Below are 20,563 nucleotides of genomic sequence, written 5' to 3' on the forward strand. Positions count from 1 at the left end.
TATTCGGCAAATCTGGGTAATTCAATGCAATTTACTGTAAACACGGGATCAGTCAAATAATTGCAAATCATGATACCGAGAATTTACTGAGTTGAAAGTGAAACCTAGTGCACCTCCTCCTCTCCACAAGAATTAAGCGAAGTCCGAAAATATGCAGTCTCTATCAAAGATATACAGCCCAAGGGTTCTGCTTCCAAGCAGTCTAGCGGACCACTTAAGCGCATCTGATAGTCCTAACCTTGGCAGGGTAGAGGACTTAAGCTCCTATTGCCTTCTTGAGATGGTCCCTGAGCATGCAAGAGGAGCCTAGCAGCAGGGCTCAAGACCAGACCTTCTGGGCTGTATACACATTTGACAAAGACAGTACCTGGGTATCAGCCAATAGTACAACATTGACCCTATAAAATAATCCGAGGAGCAGCTGCCCTACGATCTTCCTGTCTAATATGGGCAACAGATTATAACCTAGACAAATTTTTATAGCCTTCTTTCTATATCAATGTATAAACCATGAAAAGCAGCGGTGATAGAGGAAAACCCTGCCTTGATCCTTTGCATACCTCGATAGTTGTCCTGCTTTTTATGTCTTCCATGCAATCTCAACTTTATTATCAAGGTATTTTTCTTTGGGGAAATCAGTAGCTCTTGACCGGTAGCTTCGCTTCGCAATATGTTCCGCAGGAGTTTCCTATTTACGTTCTCTTACGCACTGCTTATGTCCACAAATGCTAAATACAGAGGTCTGTTTTCCGCTTCAGCGTTCTTTATGCATTGCGGAAGCACGAACAGCCTACAATCTAAGCGCCTACCGCTTCTGAACGCGTTCCGAAGTTCTCTGAGTATAGTATAACATTCTATCCATGTCTGTGTTTTTAATTTAATCGCCAGGAGCCTACGCCAGCGCCGCGCTGCGGCAATCACCTTTGAGAGGATCACGGTGATAGCGCCGCTTTGGCCACTACGAAGCATTCTAAAAAACTGTACCGCCGTCATTCAAGCCTAGTTCCACCGTTTTCAGATCAGTGTGGCCGCGAGCGGCGCAAGCGGCGCGAGAAAGTAGCGCCGTGTTGCGGCCGCGCGGTCGGTCTTGCACACCGGGGGCGTCATTTACTTTTCCTGCGATACTACATCGTTTTAATGCGATGTCATTAAGACGGCCTTGAAGGCGAGAACTTTTCGAAGAACCATGGCAGGTGATGTTTACAGGAATTTCCCTCTCACCACCTGCCACATGGCAACCGTCGCCTGGCTCTCTGTCTCCACTTTTAGGGGAAAGTGCGGAGAAACTGGAGAAACAATTACTGATCGAAATGAAAACGAGAAAAGAGAAAATGAATCGTACCACAGCATATTATAAATCTGATGTTCAGAAGTGGTGTGTTCCTAGATGAATTGAAGATTGCTCGTGTTTGTCCTATATATAAAGGAGGAAATAGAAATGAAATCACGAACTATCGTCCAATCTCCGTGTTATCAGTGTTATCGAAGGAATTTGAAGGAGCCATTATAGCAGATTAGAAAAGTTCTTTAGCGTTCATAACATTATTAACCTCTCTCAGTATGGCTTTTCGAAAAATAAATGGTTTGAGCAAGCTTTGCTCGCCTTTAAAGAAAAGATCATTGACAACATTGAATCCAGAGCATACACTCTTGGTCTGTTTTTAGACCTCCGGAAAGCTTTTGTCTACGTGCAGCATGAGATTTTTTTTAGTAAACTGAACAGTTACGGGATACGCGGAATAGCTCTAAACCTGCTCAAAAGTTATTTAATTAACAGAATACACTAAGTTAAATAAATATTTTCTTTCGGACCGTTTGTGCATTACCCAATGCGTTCCTCAGTGGTCTAAATTAGGTCCACTTTTGTTTTTATTGTATATAAACGACATCTGTAACAAAACTGATTCTCCAGATTTGGTTATGTACGCTGACGATACAAATATGTTTTGCACATCACGTACTCTGCCGGAATTAGAAACTATCGTGAACGCTTATTTGGTAAAATTATACTCTTGGATGCAGGCGAATAAGTTCAGTTGAAACTTGTCAAAAACCAGGTACATAATTATCAGATCTATTAACGCCTCTGTTCAATGCACACTTAACCTAATATACGCCAACACAAATCTGCAACACGTAATAACTCAGAAGTTTCTTGGTGTCTGGTTTAATGAACATTAATCATGGAACACACATATTCAAAACTTCTCACTGACCTTAGTAAAACTGTTGGTGGTCTTTACCGGATCAGCAATCTCTGGCCCGTTTCCCTAAAGGTGTCCATATAATACGCCCTAATTTTTTCCAAATTGTCCTCTTGTGCACTGGTCTGGGGCACTACAACAATAAGCAATTTTCAGAAGTTATTGCTTTTGCAAAAGAAGGCATTACAGGCTATTGAGGGTTACCATGGTAGGCCGGAAAACCTATCAACATCACCACTTTATCAAAAGCATATTTACTTAAAGCAAACCATGTTTACATATTTCGTCTGTTACAGTACATCCATCGTAATCGTTTGTGTGCCATTGCTCCAAACCGCCCTCCTTCTAAATACAACCTTCGGCAAAGCAGAAACTTGCTTCATAAAACGAGGACAAATTACGGCAAACAAAAGCTCGATTACCAGATTCCAGTCGTTCTCAATAACCCATCTTTAATTGTCATGTTTGATCTCCTTAAGAACAAATTTAAAAAAGACATCAAAAGGCTACTAATCAGCACTGGCTCAATATAATCTGTTTTTTTGCTTAGCGAAGCATCTCTAGTTTTCGCGTCAAGTTCTTTGTGTGTGTGTTTTCTGTGGGGACCTCATGCTATGTTTATACACTGCATTTGATTTATGGTGCACTGTCTTTGTATCAAAAGTAATATTTTTTACGCTGATACTGCCGTTTGAAGCAATGTATTTTTTTTCACTATCATACTATGGAAGAAGCTAGTGAGGAGGAAGTCCATTAACGAGTTAGCGGTAAAAAAGTACAGGAATTCAGGATATCACTGCCAAACAGATATTCGGCTTTAACTGAGGGAGACGATCTTGATGTTTATACAATGAACGATAATCTGACAGCCAACATTACGGAGTACGCAGTAGAAGCAGGCGGTAGGACAGTTTGACAGGATACCGGAAAACTATCTCAGGTGACGAAAGATCTGATTAAGAAACGTCAAATAATGAGGGCGTCTAACCCTACCGACAGAATAGAACTGACAGAGCTATCGAAGTTAATAAATAAGCTCAAGGTAGCTGACATAAGGAAGTTTAATATGGAGAGAATCGAGCATGCTCTAAATAACGGAGGTAGCCTAAAAGCGGTGAAGAGGAAACTAGGCATAGGTAAAAACCAGATATATGCATTAAGAGACAAGGAGGTCAATGCCATTAGCAATATGGATAAGATAGTTAAAGCAGCCAAAGAGTTCTACACAAATATGTACAGTAACAAATGTAATCATAGTATTAATGAGAGAAACAGTAGCGCAGAGCAATTTGTCATTCGCCAGTAACGAAAGCCGAAGTAAAGAAAGCCTTAGGAGCAATAGAAATGGTAAAAGCAGCTGGGGAGGATCAGGTAACAGCGGATCTGTTGAAGGATGGAGGAAGATCATTCTAGAAAAACTAGCCACACTGTATACGCAATGCCTTATGACCTCAACCGTACCAGAGGCTTGGAAGAATGCCATCATTATCGTAATTCTTAAGAAGGGAGATGACAAGGACTTGAAAAATTATAGACCTCTCTGCTTACTATCTGTTGCTTACAAGGTATTTACTAAGGTAATCACTAATATAGTCAGAGTAACCTTAGATTTTATTCAACGAAATGAACAGGTAGGCTTTCGTAAAGGATATTCCACAATAGATCATAATCACACTATCAATCAGGTGATAGAAAAATGCGCATAATATAACCAACCTCTATATATAGCCTTCATTGATTACGAGAAAGCAATGGACGCAGTGGAATACTCAGCAGTCATACAGACATTGCGTAATCAGGGTGTAGAAGAGCCTTATGTCAAAATACTGGAAAATATATATAGCAACTGCACAGTTACCATAGTCCTCCTTAAAGTCAGCAATAAAATTCCAATAAGAAAGGGCGTCAGGCAAGGAGGCACGATCTCACCAATGCTGTTCACCGCATGTTTGCAGGAGGTATTTCGAGGCCTGAATTGGGAAAAGTTGGGAATAAGAATAAATGAAGAATACCTAAATAATCTGCAATTCGCTGATGGCATTTCCTTGCTGAGTTACTCAGGAGGTGAACTGCAAATCTTGATCAGTGAGTTAGACAGGCGGAGCAAAATACTGGGTCTAATTAACGTGCAGAAAACCAAAGTAATGTTCAACTGTCTAGCAAGGGAACAGCAGTTCACAATTGGCAGTGAGCACCTGGAAGTGGTAAAGGTATACGTCTTCTTAGGGAAGGTAGCTACAGCTGATCCGGATCATGAGAGGGAAATAACAGGAAAGATAAGTATGGGGTGGAGCGCATATGGCAGGTTCTCTCGGATCATGAATGGCAGCTTACCAATTTCCCTCAAGAGAAAAGTGTACAACAGCTGTATCTTACCGGTACTCACCTACGAGGCAGAAACGTGGAGGCTAACGAAAAGATATCAGCTTAAGTTAAGGACAACGCAGCGAGCCATAGCAAGAAAAATGATAGGTGTAACGTTAAGAGATCGGAAGCGGGCAGAGTGGATGAGGGAACGACCGCGGGTTAATGACATCATAGTCGAAATCAAGAGGAAGAAATGGGCTTGGGCAGGGCATGTAATGGAAAGGCAAGATAACCGCTGGTCCTTAAGAGTAACGGAGTCGATTGCAAGAGAAAGTAAGCTGTGCAGCGGACGGCAGAAAGTTAGGTGGGCGGATGAGATTAAGAAGTTTGCAGGCAAAGGGTAGATGACGCTGGCAAAAAACAGGGTTAACTGGGGAGACATGGGAGAGGCCTTTGCCCTGCTGTAGGTCTAATAAGGCTTATGATGATGATGATGATCATCATCATCATCATACTATGTTAATATTTGTTATTTCTGTGTTGCTCACTACTGTATAGACTTTTTTGAGGAACTGTGACCTCGTCAGGCTTTGCCGCCTCTTGTCGCTGTTGCCTCTTTCATCTTTGAAGGTAAATAAACGTCAACCTCAACCTCAACATCCACAGCCCCTGAAAAACTATATTTGCGAAAATGAGGCTTGCGAGTGCTATTTCTTCTCGCATTGCTTGGAATTAGGGCTAGCCGCTATCCGATCTAACTGTGTGGCCCATTTTGCGAAGTTGTCTACTGGAATTTGAATATAATCAGAAATGCAGGAGTCCGGGAACTGAAGGAAAAAGGACTCAGCATTGAAATATAATTCGTGCTCTTACCGGGGGGCTCATTTGTGTCCCCCCCCCCCCAAGTGTTTTTGAGGCGATAACATTAAAAGCCCCACGGGGCCACAACGCGTCGGCGGTCATGAAATTCGCCCATTCATTGCAGGGAAGGAAAGCCACCAGATCAAAAGTGGCGTCACTTGCGGTAAAAGCATCAACAGCTCCTGATGTTATCACATTTACAACACATTGTCGAATTAGGTGTCCCTCTGAATTTTTTGTCGATGCTGCATGTCAGTGAATCAGGTTCCAGTAAAGTAACCTGCATTGTCTTGGTGCACTTTATAACGCGATACTGATAAAGGTACCGTTCAGCAGAAAACCGAGCGCCTTGGTCTTCGGCTGAAGCCGTGAGCGAAAAATGCCCACAGAAGTAACCTAGGTGGCAGATGGACCACCGAAGTAATGTGACCGCGTGGCATCACCACAACCTGCCAAACGGATTGTGGGCAAATCACCTACCTTGGCAAGTGGCAGTTAAATAACTACTTGTCGCGAGAAGTTGGTTGGGAACAGCAACCTGTTTCTCACAAGTCGCACCGGTGGCCCCACCTGTCATCGAAGGGCAGTGGCGCACCACTAACTGCTGCACCACTGAGCCGGGAGCTCAGTTATGAATGTTGAGTAGCTATGAATGTTAAGTTGAATTTTATGAATGTTATGTTATGTTACGTTATGTTATGAACGTTATGTCATGAATGTAACGAAAGTCAGATATGAATGTTAAGTAGAGAATGACCTTCTGCCTATATGGGAATTTAGCCACTACGCTATCGCGTCATACCATTAATACGGAGCTGAATTCTCCCCTACAGTTTTTTCATGTTTCTGCAATGAGCTACTCTTCCCTGTCCTGGCAAAGCGCATGCAGACCAGCACCGCTGGGCTCGGGAAGCGGTATCAAACGAGACGCTCGGATTGACGTAGTCTAAGATGGCAGCAGCTCGTTGCGGCGAGCACCTGCACTAGGTGCTACGGTCACTATCGTCTTATCTTGGAGGATGAGTGGGCAAAGCACGCTGAACATGGATGCAGCGTACTTGTGCTCAACAGCAATACTAGGCAGCACATGTCCCACCGGGCCAACGCTCACGGGGTGAATAATGCGCTCTCTTCATTACCGGACGTGGATGCTCAGACGCGATCTTTCGACGCCTTTTACCGCTGCGAGATCAGTGCAAAAATTTTCTCATGTACTGCCGAACGAAAAGGGAGGAAACCCTGAGCAGAGCCGCAAATTTTGTGAAGTTTCAAACAGCTCTGTATCTCTGGCAGTGCGCCGCCCTATCATACATTTAAAACACCAGGGAAAACAATTCATTTAGTTAATGGCTGCGTTATACTACTGGATGCCTTTGCACGCTAACAATTAGTTGCAGCGGATTGTGCTCAATTCGGGAGTTTTATCAAATATGAACCCAGGTACTCCGCTGTGTAGTAAACGTTTATGAAATGTAGTGTGACAGACAAATAGGCCCATATACCTGCCGTTGTGAGCGATCATAGAAAATCGAGAAAAAAATTCTCTGGGCCTAACCGCCCGCTTCTTCGGGCTCATATTTCGCATAGACGTGGCATTCGACTCTCAGTTTTGTTTTATACTACGTTTGAATGGAGTACTTGCTAGATTCGGTCAAAATTAATCGGAAATCGCCATATTTTACGGCGACGGCGAAGCAAAAGGGCAAGCTTTCGCAGGATGGATGGATGGATGAATTGTAGGTAGGAGCGACCCCGTTGAAATGGGGTGATGGCCGTTGCCAACACGCTCAGCAGTTTTTTTCCTTTATTTCTGTTTAACTGTGTTGTACGTTATGAGAATTCGTCATTTTATATAAATACGTCCTTCTACACTTTTCACCTTATGCAACCTCTGCTTTTGTGCCACCAATCTTGCAATCATTTTTTGCTAATTTCCGCCCCATATTTATTTACGCAACCAGTGTTATCTCTGAACCGTAGGACGTCAGGAAGAGTGACTACGCCTGCATCGACATCGGGATGGATACCATCATATTTTAGTAAGAGGTGTTCTATTGTTTCTACAGATTTGCATACACAGCACATGTTTCATCTTCGTTAAATTTGTTTTTGTAGCTGCGTGTTCCAAGACACCCCAACCTAGCTTCAAAGAGTAGGACACTGTCTCTTGAGTTATAATAAAACCCTTCCAGATCTGCATTTTCCAGTATCGATGTAGTTCTACACTATGCTTTTTTTCCATTGAATCTATCCAGTTTTTACCTTCCGCATTCTTAACCTGTCGTTTAATGCTCGTTCTTTCTCCGTGCTCGTGTCTGGCGTACTTACTGGTTAGCTTTATAGTTCTTTTCCGCAATTGTGAGTCAACTCTCGTTTTGAATAGGTATTTAAATACCTTAGCTGCCCACCTGCTATCGTCCAGTTTCCTCAGGCGTTCTTCGTATAGTACAACTATTTTACTCTGAGCTTCCCTTGCTTCGAAGGGTGTCCAGACCATAACCCTCTGTACTCCCTCGTTTGTGATTTTCCCGTGGGCACCTAGTGATAATCTTCCAATAGTTCTCTGATTTACCCCTAATCTCGACTGAACTTGTGCCCTTAAGCACAGAACCGCACCCCTAAAGTAAGGCCCGGCACCATTATGATGCCAACCGCGCCATCATGTGCCCTTCGGACGAATGAGCGCTCTAACTTGCAGGGAGGCGGCGGAGAAACGCATTGGGGGAACGTAAGGTGCGGGGAGGCGGCAGTCACGTGCGGGCACTGTTTTCTGCACCCCGATTTTGATACAGTTGTCGAGATAGCACTTTCAAAACTAACCGCGCAGCATCTTTTGGGAATGACCCTGCAGGGTTAGGATGGCAGCAGATGATATGGCACTTGAGGCATGTCCAGAACATGGTTAGGAGCACCCAACATTCAACCTTGGAATGACCTTTACTGATTCAAACACGTGTCGAACACCAAACAAAGCTTAATTTTTGGACGGCCCTGCATAGTAAGGCTGGCAACACTTAGCATGGCCGATGAGGCATGTCCCAGTTATGGTTGGGACTCGCGAAACTTGCCCTTGGAATGACTGGTCACATTCACTGCCGGGGAATCTGGGTGTGCTCGCGTGGCAGTGAGGCTTGACCTAGTCTCAATATGCAATCTGCCCGCCTCCTAAAATTGTGTTGACCCTCCACAGAGAATATGAAAGTTAAGTTGATCCACACTGGGAACCGACTTGGACCTCACCAGAATAAGATTTCGCAAGCCTCGAAATTTGAATGCCCCCCCCCCCCCAAAAAAAAAATTTGAAAATTGAGATGACCCACGTTCGGAACCGACCTGTGACAAGCCCCATGATGAGTTTGGCCCCCAAAAAATTTGGTACCCCTCATGCTTTCGCGGAATATTTCCTTCTTAACAATGCTAAACCGCCAGCCATTTCTTCCCACTGATGCGCGCTTCAGTGAGAGACTTCTGACGCGACCAAACATTACATTTTCTAAGATGTAAATATTTATGTCTAATCAGAAAGCTTTGAATTGCCTCATTTCTCAAAACTGTGCAAAGGTTCTTCCTCCGTATGCACCGATCATGCAGCTTCAGTTAAGAGCCGGTATATGAGCTTCTCTGCATGATAAGCGCAAGGCAGGGCTTGATTTGTGATCTGCCGGATGTTGCAGTTGTCAGCATCAGCAATGCCGTCACTTATAGTAGAACAGGTTCCCGCCTCCTAAATCATGTTTTCTCTCCAAAATCATTAAATGCAGCGCGTTATGAGTGCCGGCATTTAGCACGTGCAAAGTAGTTTCGCATTGAAAACTGAGGATACGGGCAAGTTTCTCATGGCGCGAAGCACAGACAGCCAAGAACCTGCAATAGGAGACGGCAGCAATGAAACGTTTCGATTTTTCACTAAGAGAAAACGGAAACTTCTATAGCGTATCGTTCTAAGCGCTAACAGTTCTTTGGAAGATTGTTTGCTCTGAAAGTGTGTCTATTAAACGCAAAAATTGTTTTCGATAGTGCGCTATATATGGCGGCATGAAGAGAAAGACCTTTCTCACCATGGGCAAATTTGAAGCTCGTTTACACCTGTCTGCTTTTCTGGTCATCATGCGGTAAGTATACTGCATTACAGGACATGCTCATTAAGAAAGAGCGCCTCTTTGCGATATTTTGTTTGCGGAAACAAATATTTTTGCAGTCGTATGCATGGTTTAAGCCAAGTAAAAACCTTGTTTTCTCCCCATTCCCTCAGTTGATGAAGATTCCATTAAGAAGTTCATAAAAGCGGTGGCTCCAGCTCTCCCTCGTGGTAATATCTAAGAACTCTATGCTGAACAGTAGCTAAGAGCATAGCGCAGATACTTCCAGTGAGCGCAGATGGAGCTATCGGTGCCAATGCCGTGAAAGCTTGCTGTTTTGGTGCGCCGTCACCGCAGAGGACGGTTTAGGTTTACTGCGGTTTAACGTGCCAAGGTGACTAAGGCAATGAGACACGCTGTAGTGAAGGGCTCTGGAAATTTCGACCACCTGAGGTTCTTCAACGTGACTTTGCATGGCACAGTGCACGGCTTCCAGAATTTCGCCTGCATCGAAATTTAACACCGCAGCCGGTGTCAAACTCGCGCCTTTCGGATCAGCAGCCCAGCAGACGATGGGGATTTTCTGATAATTCTGGACGAATCAGGTGAATACGCCCCCCCTCCCCCCCCCTAACCATACGTAATATAAAGCAACACTGATTGCCAAATGCAACCTCTGTGCGAAACCTGTGCCCGAAAAAGTGGCCGGTTAGGTAGACTGAATTTTGTCTTCTATTTTGTCTGAGCGAAGCAACAGTCGGTATATTACCTACTACGGCTTCCGTGTGCGCCTTCCTATTGCCGCCGGCGAACTCAGGATTTTCTTAGGCACAGAATCGCGAAATTAGCGGTTCACTTTCGAAAAAAAAAGAACAGTTGCGGTTATCGTTTCGCCTGACTGCCACCACTATATACAGAAGCAATTTGCGCAGAAAATGGCGGGCATTGAGAGATGCACTGCCTGTTCCATATGAAGGTAAACATTTTATATGCTCAGGATGGAACTTCCTTGTCTTTGCGGTGTCCTTGTGGAGCCTTCCTTTACATTTTGGCAAGTTTCGCATTTTGTGCAAAATATCCAGAAATGCACCATTTCTGTGAAAATGCTTCATTCCGCCGCGCTCATTTCAAGCTGCCGACTTATATTTTACGTTTCTGTAGGTATAGAGGCGTGGAATTTCATCTGCTACGCCTGTACAAAGCTACGGCAGAGCCTGGAGTAGGAAAGAGATTGTCTTCGACTGCACTTTACGTCTATTTTGGATATAATTCTTCCCTCGTTCCTTTCACGTGGTGAATTGTAAGCGAAATGGCAGAGTAGACTAGGAGTTTTCGTTTTTTGTTTTTTAACGTGAATGTGCAGGACAACGACCTTCACTCCATCCCGGACGCACAGAACATGTTCCCGGCGACACTACGAAGGGTCATAGATGATTTCCAAGGGGAACTGAGCCGAGCGATCCGGCGGAGCGAAATGTCGCTCTCGGACGCGGAGCTGGAGGCAACCACCATGGATGCCATTGCCCTTGTCGTCGCACACGCGGCGTCCAAGAGGGCAACGCCGGCGCCGAAGACACCGGCCCCATTGAGCAAGTGAGCGAGTGTCCGAGACGCGTTTCGCCACGTTAGCAACTTTCTGCCTTCTACGGGGCCGAGGTGTTGCGACAGTACTTGCGAGGAGGAGATTATGGCAGAACTGAGGGAGTAGCGCATCTTTAATGGCAGCTGTTACATGCACTACGCAATAGAAAGCTTTGTAGTTTGCATAGGAGCGCAGTTCTCAGCCATTTGCGTTGTTACTTTCGTAACACTAGCATAGTTACTAAGGACAAAATGACGTCGGCGTGCCCGCCCGTTTCGGACTCAAGTTAACACGACGCCGCCACTGTATTATTGACGGCCTTTCCTTCTTAAAATGGCGACCTTCGCTTCCAGTTCGCTCATTTTCGTTAACACCCAAAATATATTTCTCAGACTCTTATTCGCTTATTAAATACGGAGACGACCTTCAAATTTTTAGCCCTGCTGTATGCGCTATACATTCCTGTTGCAATGATCTAATCAGTTCTCGCCATATTTTGTGGTCTTTTACACTCTTATATTTTCATCTCTTTCTTGTTTGAAGAAAGTAATGCTCTTTACACGCCCACCACTGTCCCCAGTAAATGGGGAAAACGGTTTTCTCGGGCCAGTGCTGAAGCGCTTAGACTACCTTAGACCAAAATATGCCGCAATTAGTGTGATAGAATTCTAATGGCAGCAAGAAGGTATATTTCATTTAATATCATTTTATTCCAGTATCACAGGTGCTGAGGGCCGCAAACAAAATGCCTCAAACTTTGGCGCAGTCCGCGGCTCATAAACATGGCATTGGCAACAAACGACGATAGAAAAGAAAGACCATTCAGACATGCAAAGATATCGTAAAATTCAACACATAACCAAGGATAGTTACAAGATAGACTGTTTAATGAAGTATAGAGTGTATGGTTAAATGCAGAAAAAGGCATAAAAATGTATGTATCGCGCCTATAATACAGCTTGCAGAAGCAGATTTGTGGCTACGAAACACACCCTTGTTTAGAAGCGATGGGAGCATATTCCGTAGCATCTGGCAACCATATTCAGTACGCGATCAAGGTATTTCCTGCAGTTGCAGTTAGTACTGCGGGTGTTACGTGTGCGTAGTTTACGAGTGCGGTTTCTTGTGTTTACTAAAATGCTTTCATTTTCCTTAATTCCGTTAGTGTAACGCTTAAGGAGCATTGTTTTATAAATGTTACGAAAGTGCAGGAGTTAATCTCCTCTGTAGAGTAAGCGCAAAGGGCATGAACCAATGGCTTCAGGTTTCAGGGGTGGTAACATCACTTTAGTATTATACTCAAACCAAGGAGATTTACAGTAACCTATAGAAATTTTCGGAGTTGAAAGAGGCGCTGTGGGGCTTTAATTTTCGCAAACATAAATCAGTTAGAATCATCTCAAAAGATAGCACATAAAGGGCATTCAGAGGACGGACCCGGGGCCGGTTCTGGCCAAGAAGCAGGCGTCACATAGCGTCTATTTCTGCTCTGTGAGGTCCGCACCCTGCCCGGGGACCACAGCGAACAAGATATCCTAGAGCTATATTTTCTCGCAGTGGACAATAACGGGCCTTTGGTAGACATAGTTGGTATCGCAGAACAGAGAAGGGCACAAGATGTTTCGAATCTGCCGATCATCACCTGCTCCGGCCTTCACCTTTGCATGTGGTGATAAGGAGATTAGATACGTTTGCTGTCTCATGCCATGATATGTTCCCCAATATGGCGGCTAACGTTGCGTTGCCCAGGCGCAAACCTTACGAAACGGAAGTGGGATATCACGTGGTGCCTGCTCTGTTTGCCAGTGGTCTTTTTTTTCTGGTGGCCTTTATGGGGCGCTCACAATGCAAGACCAAGGTTGTCTGGGCAGGGCAGCTCAGATACCTCGAGGCATGAATTGACCCAGGCTGAAATATACAAGGAAATAAGTTGGGACTCCTATGGCGAAATGGAGAACGAATGCCGTAGTAATGAAGCATATAACACTGTGGGGTTGCGTAGGCCTAAAGTCCTGAGAATTAATGGTGCTACTACTTAGTTCTGGAAAATTTGTGTTCCTCTCAACGTCGGGTGTGCAGACCGCGTTAAAAATGAACTAGAGGACTGTACGAAGTTTAGCATGCCAAAGGGGATGGAATTAAATGTGAAAATGTTGATTCCGAAGTGAGAGCACTTACTCTCAAGTGCTTTTGCCTTTACTTAACTGCAGTTGTTTCAAGAAAAAATGTATGCGAGAGACGGCACGAATGATGCTTTGAGGTGGAAAAGGCGGTAGTTGGTAAATAATGATACATTGTTTATGAATCGGTTCCTGTAGAAAGACTGCAGTGAGATCGCATTATAAGCGTTCACGCTTCATTTATACCGGCCTGCAAAGCAAGAGCGATCATTCATTTAAAACGGTAGAAAGACACTCATTCCTGAGCTGTTTTACTGCCGCACAACGGCAGCTCTGCAAGACAGTTCAAATGGATACGAAAACGCATTAACTCCAGCAGGCTAACGAACTATTCATGATGAAGCTTAATGCTATTCAATGCACAACACATGTTGCACGGCGTCAAAATACTGCTTTTTTTGTGAGAACTGGCCGTATGGAAAACTGCGCCTAGTATATAGTACTGGGAATCGAGCCCCCTAAAGAAAGGCTACAACGGGGCTTTACTGCACGAGGCGGATTTGAGTTGGTTCACGGCGAAACCAATCACTCGTCAACGCAGAAGTTTGGTCAAGACCTTCTTACAGGATTATAACTACTGGTATTCGATCTGTATTGGCAACGTTAGTGAGAAACGTCTCCTCGGACTGGTGGTGGTTTTCTTTGTGTGTTGCAGCAGGGAGAATTCTATGTCGATTGCAACTATTTCCGCATAAGAGGAAATATCTGGTTTGAAACTTAACACACGCCCGCAAGATGGGCAGGCGTTCTTTTAGTGCCGGACACTGAAGCTTCATGGCTGCGTGGATAATTTGGCTAAATAGACAGTGGAATTCGGTACGGTATATGTGCTGTCCCAGTTTTTAAAGCGAAACAGCTCCGTTTACTCGAGAAAATTTATTTTCGACATTATAGTAGCTTTTACTTGCACACTGGACTTGTTTCTAGTTTCAAGGCCAGTCTTCTTGGACGTAACCAGCTATAGCCATTTCGAAGCGCCAGTACCGAACATTACGTAACCTAACACTTCTGTTGGGCCTAGTTGGTGCATGGTGATACAGATGAAAGATATGCGCAAACTATTCGACGAACCACGTACACGAGAGAAACGCAAGAACTGGCGCAACACTAACAACTATTTTATTCTTCTCACACCAACGCATTTATCCAAACTTGCGCAAGCTGACAAAAATTGAAGTCATGCAAGATTACTGGCAATGATGCTAACACAAAAACTTCAATTCCGCGGGCTAAAGTGATAAGGAAATATCCCTAGCACATCCTTCAGCCTTTTTCTTAATATGGAATGCTTCGAGAGCCAGCCGCGTGTGTTCGTTACTGCTCCTGCCCAGAATCGCCGTCTCTTTGAATCGCGGCGCACAACTGCTACAGTTGATAATGTGTGACACAAGATGCGCACCTTTGTAATTTTTATTCCTCACATTTAGCGCATGCTCACTGAGTCGCTCATTTATGCATCGCCCTGTTTGCACGATGTACATCTTTCCACACGACAGTGGGAAACCACACACGACTCCGGTGGAGCAAGGAATAAAGGTTGTCCCATGCCTGATTTGGCAGCCATGCCTTCCATCACCGCACGTGCGGGAGCACAGCTTAGAAAGCTTGTTCGGCGCATAAAACGCCAGAGGAATTCCATGCCTGCTAGCCACTCTCTTGAGTTGGTGGGAGACCTTATGTATGTAAGGCATCACCACAGACAGGCCTGTAAGTTTCATATTCGGCCACCCTCTTTTTTGGCGCTCTGGTTTTTGTTTCCGCATCAGGGCCTCAGCCACAGCTGTCAAAAGCGAAACAGGGTAACCTGCTGCCAAAAGCCGGCGCACCTGATTGTCAAAACGTTCTAGCAATTTATGCACACACGATTTTCTGAGGGCCGATGCCAACCATGGATGTTTCCATGCCCCTTTTCACGATCTTTGAGTGGACAGACTTAAAAGCCAAGATATCCTTCTCTGCTCATAGCAGGTATTCACAGCAAGTATTGCGTTCACAGACCTCAAGCTGGATGTCTAAAAACTGAAACATTCCTCTGGTGTAGCATGTGGGTAAAAACAAGACCTTGTCCGTGTTGCTTAAAATCACGTAAAACTTCATTAGCCGCAACCTGGTAGGAAGAGTCGGCCTTTAAAACCACTAAAAAGTCGTCAACGTACCTAAAAACATTTAAAATCTTCCCTGCTTTGAAAACATGGTCTGAAGAACGGTCAATAGAAGCTAAAAATATATCGCAGAGCACAGGAGCAACACACGAACCAATACAAATTCCATTCCACTGTAGAAGTGGCTGGTCATTAAAAACAATAAAAGTGACCTTAAGGTAATATTCCAACAGATTTTAAAAATTCCCCACAGAAAGCCCAGCAGCATTCATGAACGCAATTGCATCGTTTACTTTAATGCATGATTTTACCGAACTCAAAAGTTCACACTGTGGCACTGAATAGAACAAATCTTCTACAACTACTGATAAAACATAATATTTACATGGTCCTGCAAAAACTGCTAAACATCATCAGATTTTTTGGTTCTGAACGGGTCGTTTACCGCTGACAAATTCAACTTTTTCTGCAGGAATTGACTTACGCGGTGCTGCCAACAACCAGACTCGCTTACAATGGTTCTGAAAGGAATGTCCGGCTTATGCGTTTTCGCTGTAAAAAATACCGATTAAATTTTCCCTCTAGTGTTGTCTATCTGCTTTGCCAGCGATGACAGTTCCACTTTTTTGCAAAATTCTAGAAACTTGGTGTTTATTCAGACCTCGCTCTTTTTAACCGGGACTAAGTTTTTTGAGACAGCTTTTAGGGCTTTTTCAATAAACACCCCGGAGGGTTTGTTGTAGTAGAGAACGGGATGTTTGATGAAAAAGCACTAAAAGCTGTCTCAACAAACTTTTTACCGGTTAAAAAGAGCGAGGTCAGAGTAAAAACCAAGTTTATAGAATTTTGCAAAAAAGTGGAACTGTCATCGCTGGCAAAGCAGATAGACAGACAACACTAGAGGGATAATTTAATCGGTATTTTTTACAGCGAAAACGCATAAGCGGGACATTCCTTTCAGTACCATTGTAAGAGAGTCTGGCTGTTGGCAGCACCGCGTAAGTCAATTCCTGCAGAAGAAGTTGAATTTGTTAGCGGTAAACGACCCGTTCAATTAAAAAAATTCGATGATGTTGTGCAGTTTTTGCAGGATTATGGAAATATTGGTTATTTTTTATCAGTAGATGTAGAAGATTTGTTCTATTCAGTTCCTCAGAGTGAACTTTTGAGTTCGGTAAATTCATGCATTGAATGAAACGATGCAATTGCGTTCCAGAATGCTGCTGGACTTTCTGTGGGGAATTTTTTAAAATCTTTTGGAATACTACCTTAAGGTCACTTTTATTGTTTTTAATGACCAGCCATTTCTACAGCGCAATGGAATTTGTATTGGTTCGTGTGTTGCTCCTGTGCTCTGCGATATATTTTTAGCTTCTATTGACAGTTCTTTACCCCATGTTTTCAAAGCAGGAAGATTTTAAATGTTTTTAGGTACGTTGACGACTTTTTAGTGGTTTTAAAGGCCGACTCTTCCTACCAGGTTGCGGCTAATGAAGTTTTACGTGATTTTAAGCAACACGGACAAGGTCTTGTTTTTACCCACGTGCTACACCAGAGGAATGTTTTGCAGTTTTTAGGCATCCAGCTTGAGGTCTGTGAACGCAATACTTGCTGCGAATACCTGCTACGAGCAGAGAAGGATCTCTTGACTTTTAAGTCTGTCCGCTCAAAGATCGTGAAAAGGGGCATGGAAACATTCATGGATGGAATCGGCCCTCAGAAAATCGTGTGTGCATAAATTGCTAGAAAGTTTTGACAATCAGGTGCGCCGGCTTTTGGCAGCAGGTTACCCTGTTTCTCTTTTGACAGCTGTGGCTGAGGCCCTGATCCGGAAACAAAAACCAGAGCGCCAAAAAAGAGGGTGGCCGAATATGAAACTTACAGGCCTGTCTGTGGTGATGCCTTACATACATAAGGTCTCCCACCAACTCAAGAGAGTGGCTAGCAGGCATGGAATTCCTCTGGCGTTTTATGCGCCTAACAAGCTTTCTAAGCTGTGCTCCCGCACGTGCGGTGATGGAAGGCATGGCTGCCAAATCAGGCATGGGACAACCTTTATTCCTTGCTCCACCGGAGTCGTGTGTGCTTTCCCACTGTCGTGTGGAAAGATGTACATCGTGCTAACAGGGCGATACATAAATGAGCGACTCAGTGAGCATGCGCTAAATGTGAGGAATAAAAATTACAAAGGTGCGCATCTTGTGTAACACATTATCAACTGCAGCAATTGTGCACCGCGATTCGAAGAGACGGCGATTCTGGGCAGGAGCAGAAACGAACACGCGCGGCTGGCTCTCGAAGCATTCCTTATTAAGAGAAAGGCTGAAGGATGTGCTAGGGATATTTCCTTATCACTTTAGCCCGCGGAATTGAAGTTTTTGTGTTCGCATCATTGCCAGTAATCTTGCATGGCTGGAATTCTTGTCAGCTTGCGCAAGTGTTTTATGACTTGGTGTGAGAAGAATAAAATAGTTGTTAGTGTTGTGCCAGTCCTTGTGTTTCTCCCGTGTACGTGGTTCGTCGAATAGTTTGTTGACATCGTTCATCTGTATTACGTAACCTAAATGGAGACTTTCGGTTGTCATTGTGAGTAACTACGAAGAACGATGCGAAGCTGTCTGAAGGCTGATAATGACGGCTTACTTTGTCTGCTCCGTACAAAATCTGTCTACCCAAATGTTTCCCGCGCCCACGCCGACTTGTTCTCGCGGAGATGGAAAATGAATGCGACGTGCTGAACTTTCAAAATTCTCGCAGTAACGAGTGTTTAGCGCCATGCGTTGCTTGGTGGCAGCTATGAAAAGTAATAGCTTACAACAGATTTTCCGGTCTTTGGCGGAAAGGGTAAAATCATCATTTGTATTCAGAGCACCGCTGTCAGCGCTGCAGTTCTCGGGTGATCTAGCCAAAATCATGCGCGACTCATGAACAGTGGAGCCCCATGTACAGCACGGGTTTGTAATTGGGAATCGAAGGAAAGCGTAACAAAGGGGAACGCTTCGGTGTCATAGGATAGTTGAGACGAAGATATATACCTTGATTTGTCGCGAGTAATGTCTAGGGGTATGCAAATGTTCTTAATGTTTGAATAGTGAATCGAGTATCCTTGTATTCGAGTCTCAGTACGTATGTAATAGATTTATGGAGATTTAAAGTCCCAAAGCGACTCGGGCTATGAGGAACGGCGTAGTGAAGGGCTCCTAAATTCTGGCCGCCTGAGATTATTTAACGTGCTCTGACACCGCGCAGTGCATGGGCCTCTAGAATTTCGCCGCCATAGAAAATCTGCTGCCGCGGCTGGGTTCTAACCCACGTCATCACTGAGCCAGTGCGGCGTCTTGAACACATGAAAATGGTAAATATTCAATACATTACAGAACGAATGGAATTCGTTGTCATGTTTCCGAACAGTTCTCGAATAAATGGCAGGAATTTCTAATTAAAAGCTGCTCTGTTAAAAGCATGGTTCACTATGACGACGCACTGATCGCTGCCGCAATTGTCTGTGCGTGAACCAGGGTTCAGCTCCTCGAAGCGGTCTATTCGTGAAGACGTTCTTAAGTTTTATACGTATTGCCTTCAGGACGGCGCGACAAGACAAGGTTCAACCCCGTTTCGAAACCCTTAGTACATGCGACGTGGTGGAGGTCATCTCTCTCGCCAACTCAATTCAGAGGTGGTTTTCTCACGGTCGTCGTCAGTAGAAACAGGTATTTTCCTGCGCGTGTGACGTGACGATCACGGAGTTAATACACTGGTTTTATGTTCCGTGTCCTTTGGTGTAGATTAGAGTTGCGTTTTTCTATAGCTGTAGCTTCAACATCAACGCCGCCGCGGGCGCTTACCTGTTTTGCATGAATATTCGTTTTGACAAATATTCGCCTAAGTACCAAATAATCTCAAATGTATTGGATTCTTATTCAATTCTGCTCTTTCCCTCCATTATTCTGATTTGGTTCGCTTTCGGAAAAGTACTCGTTGCAAACCCGTAGTAACTTCTGATAACGAACGATACTGTCAATATGTTTGGTAAGTCATCATCGTCAAAAGACACCTCAGGATGATGACATCAAAGCCCGAAGAAAAGTTCGATGTGCGAGAAGTTTTCGGCGTAGAGGTCATAGCATGCGGTGACTGATGATCACCACAGTCGACCTCCTCAAACGGTCTGCCATGGCTTACGCCTACGAATCGTTGGACAGATGTGAAAAGCGTCAGCGAAAAATAACGCTGTCAAATTTTTTTCATATTTATCATCGGCACTTAATCTGTGTATGTCGGATTCTTGATATAGCACGCATCAAGCCGGAATTTCAGTTCACGCTCTCCTTTCTTCTCTCTTCGCTGCATTTTCTTGACTGCACTGCGGGTTGAAATGTGTGCGCTGAGGTACACTTACCGTCGAACAATTCCCCTTTTTGAAAAGACTCGCTGTTTTCTCATCGTAGAGAAATCCCGTCCAAATACCTTAGACAACGTTTCATTATACGCTTAGATATAACCGAGAGGGGGGGGGGGGGGGGGTGTTCGTGTCTACCCACTGCTGATGCGCTTAAGGCGTACCTTTTTTTACCGCTAGGCAGAGCGCTGATCACATACTTGATGCGTGACTTTGGCGCTGTTCTCTCCTGTGCAGGATTAGGTCTGTTCACGGTGAGCACACCATCCCCCGCCTCGACGTGAATGCTTCCTACAACTTTTTTGGAGACATCCCTGCCGAGAAGCTGTTTTTTCTGCTCAGCTGCTTCAACCAGTGCTCAAAGCGGCCTGGTCCACGGGAGCTGATCATGTGCAACCAGCTGGTGCCTCGTCTGCCCGGATTCGCCCCCGCATTCGGCTGCAAGGCGGGCGACCGCCTCTTCCTCAGCCCCAGCGGCATCATCTCGAAGCTGCGCAGCGCTCCGTTGTTGATCGATCACAACAATTCGCGCGCTACTCTACCATAAGCTCCCAGTGCCGAGGTTCACTGCCGAGACTTGTTATTAACATTTGCTTATATTTGCGACGAAGGTCGCAGAAGTGTTACCGTATTTTATGTATTACGTGAGCGACTGTTGCTACCCGCAAATGGTAGCAACGAACACAAGAGTGAACATTCCTTGGGAACTGGGGTAATACATGCGACGAGCGGCTCAAACGCTGCTAGCGTGTGTCTGCGCCATGCGCGGTTGAATTCGTACACAGCGCTTAGTAGTCACATCTGACATGCGCTGCATGAAGTTTTAGAATCTTTTAGAGAGTTCTACTT

At 44.6% G+C, this 20,563-nt stretch overlaps 1 protein-coding gene across 1 annotated transcript in view; it reads left to right on the forward strand.

Moving 5' to 3' along the window:
* Positions 1-20,261, forward strand: part of LOC144123816 (uncharacterized) — a 32,049-nt gene extending 11,788 nt beyond the window's left edge. The window contains exons 2-3 of the mRNA XM_077656557.1: positions 10,815-11,044; positions 19,952-20,261. Of these exons, the coding sequence (XP_077512683.1) occupies positions 10,815-11,044; positions 19,952-20,261 (540 nt within the window). The remainder of the gene's footprint in view (positions 1-10,814; positions 11,045-19,951) is intronic.
* The last annotated feature ends 302 nt before the right edge of the window (positions 20,262-20,563 follow it).

This window comes from Amblyomma americanum, chromosome 3 (assembly GCF_052857255.1).
Source record: "Amblyomma americanum isolate KBUSLIRL-KWMA chromosome 3, ASM5285725v1, whole genome shotgun sequence".
In the NCBI taxonomy this organism is placed as follows: Eukaryota; Metazoa; Arthropoda; class Arachnida; order Ixodida; family Ixodidae; genus Amblyomma; species Amblyomma americanum.